At 49.1% G+C, this 11,059-nt stretch overlaps 3 protein-coding genes across 4 annotated transcripts in view; 1 reads left to right on the forward strand and 2 right to left on the reverse strand.

Annotated features, from left to right (window-relative positions):
- The window catches only part of LOC103159087 (N-alpha-acetyltransferase 38, NatC auxiliary subunit), a 28,056-nt gene extending 18,713 nt beyond the window's left edge, over window positions 1-9,343 (forward strand). Inside the window, exons 3-5 of one of the 2 annotated variants that reach the window (XM_035447828.1) lie at window positions 8,377-8,639; window positions 8,848-9,031; window positions 9,183-9,343. In XM_035447828.1, coding sequence (XP_035303719.1) covers window positions 8,559-8,639; window positions 8,848-9,031; window positions 9,183-9,295 — 378 coding nt within the window. In that variant the 5' untranslated portion in view covers window positions 8,377-8,558 and the 3' untranslated portion in view covers window positions 9,296-9,343. Of the gene's footprint in view, window positions 1-8,206; window positions 8,640-8,847; window positions 9,032-9,182 lie in introns of those variants that run through there. The other variant, XM_027427034.2, reaches the window with a different exon arrangement.
- Window positions 3,960-8,111, reverse strand: LOC100755925 (cytochrome b5 domain-containing protein 1). The gene is made up of 4 exons (XM_027427032.2): window positions 7,817-8,111; window positions 7,656-7,732; window positions 7,296-7,514; window positions 3,960-6,741 (listed from the first exon to the last, which is right to left on the reverse strand). The coding sequence occupies exons 1-4, from the start codon at window positions 7,974-7,976 to the stop codon at window positions 6,511-6,513; spliced, it is 687 nt and encodes a 228-aa protein (XP_027282833.1). The 5' UTR covers window positions 7,977-8,111; the 3' UTR covers window positions 3,960-6,510.
- A 335-nt stretch (window positions 9,344-9,678) lies between the features above and the next one.
- On the reverse strand, window positions 9,679-11,029 carry Kdm6b (lysine demethylase 6B). The gene is made up of 2 exons (XM_027427033.2): window positions 10,622-11,029; window positions 9,679-10,479 (listed from the first exon to the last, which is right to left on the reverse strand). Exons 1-2 carry the CDS (start codon window positions 10,829-10,831, stop codon window positions 10,210-10,212), a joined length of 480 nt encoding a protein of 159 aa, XP_027282834.1. The 5' UTR covers window positions 10,832-11,029; the 3' UTR covers window positions 9,679-10,209.
- Between the last annotated feature and the right edge of the window lie 30 nt (window positions 11,030-11,059).

The following is an 11,059-nucleotide window of genomic DNA, read 5'->3' on the forward strand; positions in this document are numbered from 1 at the left end:
CATAAGTAAATCATTCTCATGTTTTGTGTACATATAATATATATGTATATATAATAACTTTAGTTCTGTCTCCAATGATTGTGCTGGGTTCAGTGGCTTACACCTATAATTCTAGCCCTGAGTGGGGTGAATGCCAAAGGATCAGGGGGTTAAGCCCTGCTTCAGTTGCACAGTAAGTTTCAAGGCCTGCTGGACTACATAAGATTATCTTTAAAAAACCAGAAACTATGCAATGATCTTTTGTGGGCTGGTGAAGTGGCTTACCAGACAAAGGCACATGCTGCCAAGTCGGAGAACCTGCTGTGATCTCCAGGACCCACATGCAGGTTGTCCTCTGTCCTGCACATTTGTGTTGTTACATGTCCAAACCCATGTCTATAGCTAGGCATTACACATAAATAAGAATGTAATACAACCTTTAAAAAGACAAATGATCTCTTCCACTTATTCACCCCACTAGAGTGTAAACCCAAGTAAAGTGGGAATGTTTTCTCATTCATCGTTACAACCCCAATACCTGGAACAGACATAGAGTACAAGTTATCTTTGTTAACAAATGGATGCGTAGTACATTTTATACTGTTGGTAAATGGAAGATTTCATTGGTTCCTATTCAGTGTCCATTCTTTTGTTTAGGGTATCATAAAATACTGTCCCAGATTCCTTTGTACCTCTGCAATGTAATTCACTTCCCATAAATAAAACCTAGTCCCATGGCTGGGCTAGGATGGCTGATGACTTTAATTCCAACACCCAGGAAGCATAGTTGAGAGGGGCTTGTGAGTCAAGGCCAGCCTGATCTATATGGAGAGCTCCAGTCAGTCAGAGCTACACAGTGAGACCCTGTCTCAAAAACAATAACAACAAAATTCCAAAGCATAGGTTTGCTAAAAATGTTGAAATCTTGCCTTCTTGATATAGGCACTGTCCTTTCTTCTGTCCCACATTGCCTGAAATACAGGCTAGAAACAGTGTAGCCAAAACGTTGATGGGATGGGGATTAAAAGGGGAGAGAAGACACTTATGACTCTGATGATCTGGTAGAATCATGGTTTCACTAACTGCAGACCTCTGGTTATGTGGATAAATAAAATCTTTGTAGTTAACTTGAACAGCCAGCTTTGATACGGACAAGTCTAAGCAGTCATCCTCCCCACTGCCCAGTAAAAGGGCCAGGTTGGTCTAATAGTGCACAAGTTACTTACCACACAAATTTCAGTGGTGGTGATTAGGTAGGAAGGGACACTTGACTTGGGCTCACATGGACTTAAAAGTGGGAGTTGTGTGTAATTTCATTCTTTTTTAAAATTTTCAAATTTTTTACTTGTATGTATGAGTGTTTTGCCTACATGTATGCATGTACACCACCTGTGTGCCTTGTCCCCTCAGAGGCCAGAAGAGAGCATCATGTCTCCCGGAACTGGAGTTATAGATGCTTGTAAACTACCATGCAGCTACTGGGAATTAAGCCTGGGTCCTCTGCAAGATCAATAAGTTCTCTAAACTGCTGAGCCATCTCTTCATCCCCATACTGTTCATTCTTGAAATAAGCATTTATTTGTTAAAATTCTATGTCAGGCATTATGTGGTTACTGGGGATACAGGTGACAGCTGAGTTCCCACTAAACAATAGCTCTCAGGGGGCACTAGATGGCACCGCTCTGGGCAAGAAAGAGACATGATTCTGGCAGACTAAAACCTTGTTCCTTATCTGTCTGCTTTATTCCTATCCCCACTTTAGTGGTCTCCTCTCACTCACTCCACACATCAGCTTTGTTTTATAGTGTTTCCCGTGTGCCTAAAATGTCCATATCCGATGCTTTTCCTATCTGTTTGTACTTTGAAGTTTTCATCTCCAAGACAAGGGTTTCAAACAATGCTTTCTGGTCGACCTATCATAAAGTGGCTGTTCTCCTAATAACAACACAACGGTGTACACTCTGCAGATGCAGCTCTAGAGCTGGAGCATCAAAGTTACCCAGATGTCACAACTGAGGCTGTATAGTCTCCAGCAAAAAAAGAGCTAGACACCCCCTGCAGCTACAAGGCACAGCCAGGTCAAAAAAGCTCCAGGACAGCAGTGAAATACTTCAGACCTGTCATTAATGCCAAAGATTAACACTTTGAAATTTCTGCCAGGGGAACACAGTAAATATGATATGGATTGACATAAATCATGAAGACTGGTGCCAGGCTGCCCGTTTGCTAGTTACATTTGAGGCTTTTAAAGTTTTGTTATTTTTGTATGAGTGTAACTACTATTTTAGGCAGGTGCTTGGAATCTTTGGGGAATCTGTTGGAAATTACACACACACACACACACACACACACACACACGTATTCAGAAAGTTTCAAGATATCCAGGTGACTTACCATGAGGTATGGAACCCTTTTCTATACAATACTTGGTATTTTAACTACAAGGAATATATGCTTATTATCCCCAGTGAAGTGTATCACAAGCAGCTTGTAGAAAAGTGCCAGCTGAGTCCTTTGAAGCTGATGGAGGTGACTGAGGTCGGCCACTCTTAGCATTCTGTCTCTCACCCCATCTACTTTCAGCAGACACAATCCGTCACCACAAAAGGACTTGTACCCTACACCCATGTTCTGTTTGCTTCCTACCTCTCAGCTTACAGTCACATATTCCTCACGTCAAGTATGTAGTCTTAGAACAAGACAGCAGCTACTGGAAAGCCTGTAACAAGCTAAGTAACAGGTCTTAACAGATGAGCAAAACTCATGTGTCTTCATTGTCCCTGTTGCCGCTCTCACAGTCTCCCCTCTTTCACCACCATCTTCTTTAGTAAAAACTCCTTTTGAGCTATGTGTCCTGGTTGTTTTACCATCTTGACACAAGCTAGAACTATCTAGGAAGAGAAGCCTGAGTTTAGAAAACACAACAGGCAAGTCTGTAGGATATTGTTTAATGAATGACTGACGTTGGAAGCCCCAGTCCCCTGGGAGTGCCACTCCTGGGCCAGCAGTCCTGAGATGCATATATATATAAAAAAAAAAAAAAGCAGGCTTGTGGGTGATAGTGGAGCACGCCTTTAATCCCAGCAGCTGCTCAAGTCCACTATTCATGTCATCCCACGATGACTTCGAGATTCGTGTGTGTGTGTGTGTGTGTGTGTGTGTGTGTGTGTGTGTGTGTGTGTTCGCTGAAGAAAAGGTGTCAGAGCCTTAGAGCTAGAGTTACAGACGGCTGTTAGTCACTATGTGAGTCCTGGGAATGGAACCCTGATCTCTAGAAGAGCAGTCAGCATTCTTAACCAGTCATCTGCCTCATTAGTGGCTTTTATTTTTTTCTAATTAAAAAGCTTTTTTTGAGACAGGGTTTCTCTGTGTAATAGCCTTGGCTGTAGACCAGGCTGGCCTCGTCGAACTCTGAGAGATCCACCTGCTCTGCCTCCTGAGTGCTGGGATTAAAGGCGTGTGTCCATTACCACTTCTTTGAAGTTGGGTTTCACGTTCCTCTCTCCCTGACTCTTTAGTCATTAGAGCCACCTGGTGGCCACAGGGGAAATCACAGGTGTATTACCCCCAACTATCTCTGGTGCCAGAGTCTGCAGAGTAATCTGGAGTCTTGACTCTGTGGAAGAAAAAAACAAACGACAATAACAACAAAAAAATCTACGGGTGGATCCAGGTGATGGTGGCGCACACCTTTAATCCCAGCACTGGAGAGGCAGAGGCAGGTGGATCTCTGAGTTCAACCAGCCTAGTCTACAAGAGCTAGTTCCAGGACAGCCTCCAAAGCCAGAGAAACCCTGTCTTGGAAAAAAAAAAAGAAAGAAAGAAAAAAGAAAAGAAAGCAAAAGAAAAGAAAAAAGAAAAATTTAAGGGTGGAGATCTAGGCACAGGGCTGGGCATCCTACTATCTCCTAGTCCCACTTTGCCTTCAGGACACAATGTTACACCCACTAGTTATTACAGACAGATGAATTCCTTGATACCTGAGTTCATTTGGTCACATTTATTGGGCAGCAGCTATGTGCTCAGTAATGAGAATACAGCAGTGAATGAGACCTGCCCTTACGAGCTTACATTCTAGCAGCCAGGCATTGGAGTCCACTCACATCATCCTATAGTGATAATAAGAACACTGGAAAGTAGAAGGGTGCAGTGGAAAGCTGGGAGAACACTTTCTGTTTTAAGTGATGCAATAAGAGACTTCATGATCAGAAGGCCACCCAGGATGTACAGGTCACGGGACAAAGAGGACTGCTAGGGAAGGACATTTGCAAGGAAGGCAGGGCCTGACTTATGCAAGGCTTCTTGAATTTAGAGCTTTATTCCAAAATTGTGAAAACCCTACTGAAGATCTGAGGCAGAAAGTAAAACGTTTACATTCGTCAAGGCAGAAGTCGAAATGGAAAAATACTGAGACAAAGGTTATTTTATTACACAAAAACAGATTCCAAAGATTTTAGGGACAGAATTGATGAGAGCTTAGGCATGTAGGGAAAGGAGTGTGTTTCTAACAAGTTCTGAAGTAGGCAGGTGGATCTCTATGAGTTCCAACAGAGTAAGACCCCGCCTCCCCATAAAAGGATGCTTTGGAAGAGAGACAAGTTTGGGCAAAATAAGTGCATCCCAGAAGTGCATGTCCTGAGGATGCCATGAGAGGAACATGCCTTTGGTGCTCAAATAGTTTAGGACTTAGAAGAATAAAAAAGAATACACCGAAGGTTGCCAGGTGGTGGTGGCGCATGCCTTTAATCCCAGCACTTGGAGACAGAGGCAGGCGGATCTCTGTGAGTTTGAGGCCAGCCTGGTCTACAGAGCAGTTCCAGGATAGGCTCCAAAGCCACAGAGAAACCCTGTCTTGGAAACAACAGCAAAAAAAAATACACATAAGGTCATTTCAGAGACGACTAAACATCGTGATTGGCTGATCCAAACAATGTATGGATTTTTAGGTTGCAGGAGACTATGTGAAAGTCCTTAGCATTAGTGGATTCAGAAACCGCTGAAATCAACAGGGTTGGTCCCACAGTTACCCTCAGGAAACAATGCAGCCCACCCAGTGTCTCATGGAAATCACATTACCCTCCACTGGAGCCTGAGGCCACAGCTGGGAAGAGGTATTCCTTGATTTGTGTTCGCCGCTGCTGCTGCTGCTGCTGCTGCAGCAGGGAAGTCAACATCACTTATTCTGGGTCTGTCCATCAGTCCATCTGTGTGTCGTCACCACCTCACCTCCCACCCCCACCCCAGCCAAGGTTTCTGTGTGTAACAGCTCTGGCTATCCTAGAACTAACTTTGTTGACGAGGCTGGTCTCGAACTCCTGGAGATCTGCCTGCCTCTGCCTCCCCAGTGCTGGGATTCAAGTCACCATGCCTGGCTCAATTTATCCGTTATTCTTAATTCCCCTCCCCTGCTAAGGATTAAGGGAACCAAATCTAGCCAACAAGCCTGCTCTTTAGAGTCAACCATCTTTTCAAGTCAACCCTGTTTTCCTTGCTTCTGTAAATGTGAGAGAAAAGGAAAAAGAAAGTACCCCCTTTTGGGTCCCTCACTACAGTGTCCTGATCTACAGGCCCTTTCCTATTCTGGCTTTTCCTGGAGTCAGTAAATATCTATCTTGTTGCCCCCAGTCAGAAATCTTACTGTAACATTAACAAAGAAGCGGCCTCGTAGCTAATGCTTGGCTGAAATCCAGCCTCCCTGCCTCTGTCCCTAGAGCTCTGCTAATTAACTCCCTTCAATAGAGTAAATGTTGACAACACAATAGGTTACATTCCCCATTGTGTAGCAAGCCTAGGACAAGCTCACATACCAAAAACATGGTTTGAGAGCAGCCATCAGAAATGTTAGCATTGGGTGAAACTACTGAGGATGTCCCTTTACACTGAAAAGAGCCTGACTTTCAAAGTTGGGCAGGCTTGTGGATTTGCATTGTGGCTCTTAGGTTTCTAATGTGCTTTTGTGCTACTGAACCTCTCTAGACTCCTAAGGAACTGTCTGTGAAACAGCATTACCAGCATTCATTCACCTATAGGATGCATAAAACTCTCAGCATAATTTCTATCCTGAATTGACTGATAGCCATTCACTTTTCCTGCCAACCACCTTTAGAAAGGGAATTGACCAACCAACCATAGTTGGTGATAGGAATTTCTGGATCCTGTCTTTGTAAACCCCATCTTCCTGCAAACATCTCAAAAAGCTCTTCCATCCCTTCATTCCCATGTGTCTTTCTCTTACTATTAAAGAGTTCTGCCTGAAATCTACCTCCTCTACACAATCCAACTGAAATACCCTAGGTCTCTTCCTATCATTTATAGGGATTAATTCTCTCCTAGTATCCCCACTAATATTCTCTGAGCAAATCATAGAGGCGCTAGGGATAAGGGTCCTTACATTTCAGAAGGGTACAAGAACCATAGGCCAGTTTCCAGAGGGCAATAGAGGTCTAGGCCAGGCCCTACAGACCCATGCCTCTTTACCTCAAGGCACAGAAAGAGGCAAACCCAAATATGTCTACATGCACATCTCCTTTGCTAAAGCTCTGTGAGGTCATCATTGAAGTAGAGCAGTACTGCAGGGATATGAAGTGTGCTATCCAAATTAAGATAGTCAAACTCTTCTGCTTCGTCTCGGATCCCATTTTCTTCCAGGTTTTGATCCATGTTCAGATTCTTCCCATCATATTTCCACGTATAGCTGGCAGCATGTGCATTATAGGGGAGGTATCGGTGTAGGATTTCCCACATTGATTCCAGAGCCCCCACCTAAAGAACACACAAGCATTCACCTCTAGAATTCTGTATGGAACATACACACACACTCCCCAAAGGCCAGGAGAAGGGCCCTGTGCCTAGCTTCTTTAGGATTTTCTCTAAGGAAACTGGGGGGAATACCAGAAGTGAATCAGTTCCCCTAAACCGCAGAGCTTGAATCAGAGTGCCCCATTAGCAGATAGTACCCTTCAGGCACCCCATAGTCCCAGAGAAGTAAAGTTGAGGCTCCAGCACACAATAAAGACACCAGAGTCCTACCACTTCTAACAAACAAATGGCTCAACAGAGTCAAAGCCAGTCACCTGCAGTTCACTAAACTAAGAGTCCCGCTGCTGTCTGTAACAGCATAGATGCCCTTCCAAGATGTGCTGGCCTGGACCTATGAAGGAGACTGGTAGCTGTGATCCAAACATACTTCTAGAATTTCCAACCCTGGGAACCTGGGTCATTTGCTTTCCTCTGTCATGACAATGTGAAAGGAAGAAACACAGCTTCCAGAGTGATTTCGGGTTCCCACTAGCCTGTCCCCAGACACCAGATCTCACCTTCAGTGTGTGCTCCTGCGACGTAAGAGTGTTAATAATACGGATGTTCCGGGTCCTGGCAGACAGCCGCCCCACCTGGTAATTCGGCCCCTTCCACCAGGGCTTCCCGAAGTCATTGGCCCAGTCTGAGCGAGGCAGCGGAGGTGGGACGTGCACGAAGCGGCCCCGCGGGGTGCGGTATCTCAAGCAACCCGTCAACGGATCTATGTGCTTGCGAATCTTTAAAAGCGAGTGTTTAGAGCGGGGAGGCGGGGGGCAATCACTACGCCGGGTTCTGGTTATTTATTCCTCCCCGCCGTCCCTACCCTATCGCTGCTCTCCCGCGCCGCTCCCCCAGCCCCACATTCCAACAGAACTTACGTCTTTGGTCTTCGGATCGAACCAGTGACTAATGTCCTGGCCTGCAACTTCCAGAATGGGTTTCAGCAGGAGGTCTCCTGCAGAGGGGGAGCGGCCGTTTAACCCGGGCGCCCAAGAGCCAAAACCAGCTCCCCCGCCCCTCGCCCACGCGCGCCCCCTACCTTTGAACTCCTGCACCAGCGGCGTCAGATCGTACACAAAGCCCAGGTAAGACACCCAGAGGTCCTCGGGCTGGTTGTGCTCCGCTACTTCGGACGGCGTGTAATACCGACGCTGAAAATAGTCAAAGTCTGGCCCCGCCACTAGGCCCCGGCGCATCATGGCTCCTGTTCTACAAGGCTGCTTTGGCTACTTGCTTGCTCCACGGCAGTCTGAAAACTACCAGGTTCAGGAGCTTCCCAGAGTGCGTTTGCGGCTAACATGGAAACCATTGTCCTTTTCCGGCCACCGTCCGCCGAGGTTAACCTGCGTCAGCAGGGCGGGGTTCGGGTTGCTTGTGTCCACCGGAAACACATTCTTGGTTCCGGCACCGAGCATAGTGTTGTTGAACTCCTTCCTACAGAAAGTGAAGACGATCCGGTTGGGAGTGGAGTCTAGGCTACACGAGTCATTTAGGAGTAACAGGAAACCAGGATGGAAGGTTTTCAAATTTCAGGCATTTCTAAAGGCCGTGTAAGAAAGTTCAGGTAAAGTTCTCGCGATATTCTTGTAATTACCCTAGTAGGCATCCATGAACCTGGGCTGAAAAAATAAAGTCTCGCGAGATCTCTGAAGTGGCGGACCCGGAGACGCGGAGGAGTTGTGATCTCACGAAAGGGAAGAGCCTGGGAGCACTCGCGAGATCTGAACACCCGACCCAAAACGCTCTTAGGAAGTTTAAGGCCCGAGGAGGTCCCAGGGCCAATGGCCGGAGCTGGGCCGACCATGCTGCTACGAGAGGAGAACGGCTGTTGCAGTCGGCGTCAGAGCAGCTCCAGCGCCGGGGTCAGCGTGGGCTTGGGTTCTGGAGGAGCAGTCGGGGAGCGACCTTGGGCGGGGAGGGGCGGGGCGGGGTGGAGAGGATGGAAAAGAAAACTACAATTCCCAGCGGCCCTCGCGGCACCGCCCGCAGCCCGGGGGCTGCTGGGAGTTGTGGTTCGACGGGCGTGCAGCCGAGACTGTGCACGCCTCAAATCGTGTCCGGCCCTAGCAGGACTCTGACGGGGAACAGGAGGACTCGCCGGCTGCGCGTGCCCGGCAGCAGCTAGAGGCGTTGCTCAACAAGACCATGCGCATCCGTATGACAGATGGAAGGACACTAGTCGGCTGCTTCCTGTGCACCGATCGCGACTGTAATGTCATCCTGGGCTCTGCGCAGGAATTCCTCAAGCCGTCTGGTCAGTGTCCCGGGAAAACGCGCCTCCTCGGGAATGCGGCGTACACTCACCGCAGGGCACTTCCTCTTGCGGGCCTTACCGTGCACCCCTTATTTTCCGGGGCGAGACTGATGATTACCTGCCGTTCTGATGCTCTGACCCTTTTTTCCAGATTCATTTTCTGCGGGAGAACCCCGTGTGCTGGGTCTGGCCATGGTACCAGGACATCACATCGTTTCTATTGAAGTCCAAAGGGAGAGCCTGGCGGCAGCCCCGTATCTCTGACCACAATCGCACTTCCCTTTGAGACCATTAAACCCTATGACCAAAGCGGCCCGTGTCTGTGTGTGGGTCCGATGTCAGGGCAGGGATAGCACACCACCCCCTTACCCTGAGAGAAAGAAGGTTTATCTGAGTTCAGATGCTTCCTCAACCCGCCCCCTCAGCAGGCCATAGGGTGGGCCCCTGCATCTTCCCTCCCACGCCGCTGCTCCGCATTGTAGCGGGAGGGGTGTCATCCTGCTCCGGAAGACCCATTGTTTCCCACCCCGGCCTGGCAACACTCAGTTCCTTTAAGCTGGGGTCAGAGAACGGGCTCGGGTCCCCAAGGGGAGCTGGGTAGGCAGCTGAAGCAAGGCCCCCTCTGTGCTATTAATGGAGAAGTGACTTCGGGGTCAGGGTCAGAACTCTGGGGTCTAACCAGGAAGAACGGGCTAACGCGATAAGGGAGAGGCAGGATGCTCTGGTCTGCCCATTTGTAGTCTCCGGGATTTGTTCCCTGCTCCTGAGCCCTGGGCAAGAACGATTATATATACGTATCGCCCCTGTATTCACAGAGCACATTCATTCCACACATTTTTTATTATTTGTGATGTCTTCTCTAGCCCTGTCCCTCAGTCCCGTAAATTAATTAGAGGAACTGCACCAGCAAAGGAAGGCACTTAGTCCAGCTCTCCTATTTACGCTGGGGAGGGAAAGAAGATGTGCAGGGTCCAGCCCAAACCTTCAGGATTCAAATGAGATTTTCTGGGGCATTTTCGCCAGCACTGGGTCCACAGGTGATGCTGTTCCATCAAAGGGATGCCAAGACCTGACTCAGGCAGTGGTAAGGAGCAGCACAGGGCAGAATATCCCTGGGCTGGCTTCAAGTCCTTTCGCGACCAGGAGAACAATCGACAGAATTCTTGATTCAACGCACCTCAAACCCAGACCTTTCCCGGTGTGGGAACTGCCCGGGACCCTGGTGAGGCCGGGATTTGCTTCGGCTGTGGGATGCGCCGGCGCCTGTAGAGGGCTCGGCTGTAGGGTACTAGGCAGTCGGCCAGGCGGAGGCGCAGGCAGAGGCGGCGGTAGGTGGCCAAGGCAAGCACAAGTAGCGGCACCAGCAGCAGGAATCCAGTGACCAACAGGGCCGTGAAGCCTGGGTCCCGCAGATGGGCGGTGCAAGGGGGTGCCTGGGAACGCAGGAACTGTGCAGATATGAGACATCAGACTCTAGCCCAGCGAGCCACACTGCCCCGGAGGGACACAGCCCAGGTCGGGAGGTTGTGGCTCAAAGACACCACACCACCACCATACATGCATGCATACCCCTTGGGGCCCCATGCTTACCTGGGAATGGCAGAGAAAGCCGAAGCCCAACATGGTGACAGCGGGTAGCAAGATGGTCCCCAGGACTAGTGCCAACAGGAGAAGATTGAAGACAGCCACCAGTAGATTCTGGGCCGTTACGAGTACTGCACAGGCCCAGCAATCCAGGGGGTCCCGGGGTTCTGGGCCGCCAGTGAGAACCGAACGTTGGGCTCCGGGGACCTCCGCCATGGCCTGGCTGGTTCCCGCCCCGCATGGCTGCAGCCCTTATAGCCCTCTTTCCTGCCCCTCCCCCGGTACAGCCTCTCCCCACCCCACCCCCAACTACCTTATCCTGGAATGCAGCTCTAGGATTAGGCATCCTCATCCCAAGGAGCAGACCGTGGCTCTGGACATTCCACAGGCGCCTCCGGGGAGGGGCTCGCCACCACCAGGTCTGCGCTGCCCTGCCCTCCCATC

Source organism: Cricetulus griseus, chromosome 7 (genome assembly GCF_003668045.3).
Source record: "Cricetulus griseus strain 17A/GY chromosome 7, alternate assembly CriGri-PICRH-1.0, whole genome shotgun sequence".
Taxonomy (NCBI): domain Eukaryota; kingdom Metazoa; phylum Chordata; class Mammalia; order Rodentia; family Cricetidae; genus Cricetulus; species Cricetulus griseus.

Bases quoted from the DNA above. Each gene is read 5' to 3' on its own strand.
- LOC100755925 (XM_027427032.2), bottom strand. From the start codon at position 7,976: ATGATGCGCCGGGGCCTAGTGGCGGGGCCAGACTTTGACTATTTTCAG. The intron at 7,733-7,816 runs GTAGGGGGCGCG...CCCCCTCTGCAG, and splicing joins GCTGGTGCAGGAGTTCAAAG to GAGACCTCCTGCTGAAACCC. The intron at 6,742-7,295 runs GTGAGATCTGGT...TGTGTTCTTTAG, and splicing joins CGCAGGAGCACACACTGAAG to GTGGGGGCTCTGGAATCAAT.
- Kdm6b (XM_027427033.2), bottom strand. From the start codon at position 10,831: ATGGCGGAGGTCCCCGGAGCCCAACGTTCGGTTCTCACTGGCGGCCCA. The intron at 10,480-10,621 runs GTAAGCATGGGG...ATATCTGCACAG, and splicing joins GCTTTCTCTGCCATTCCCAG to TTCCTGCGTTCCCAGGCACC.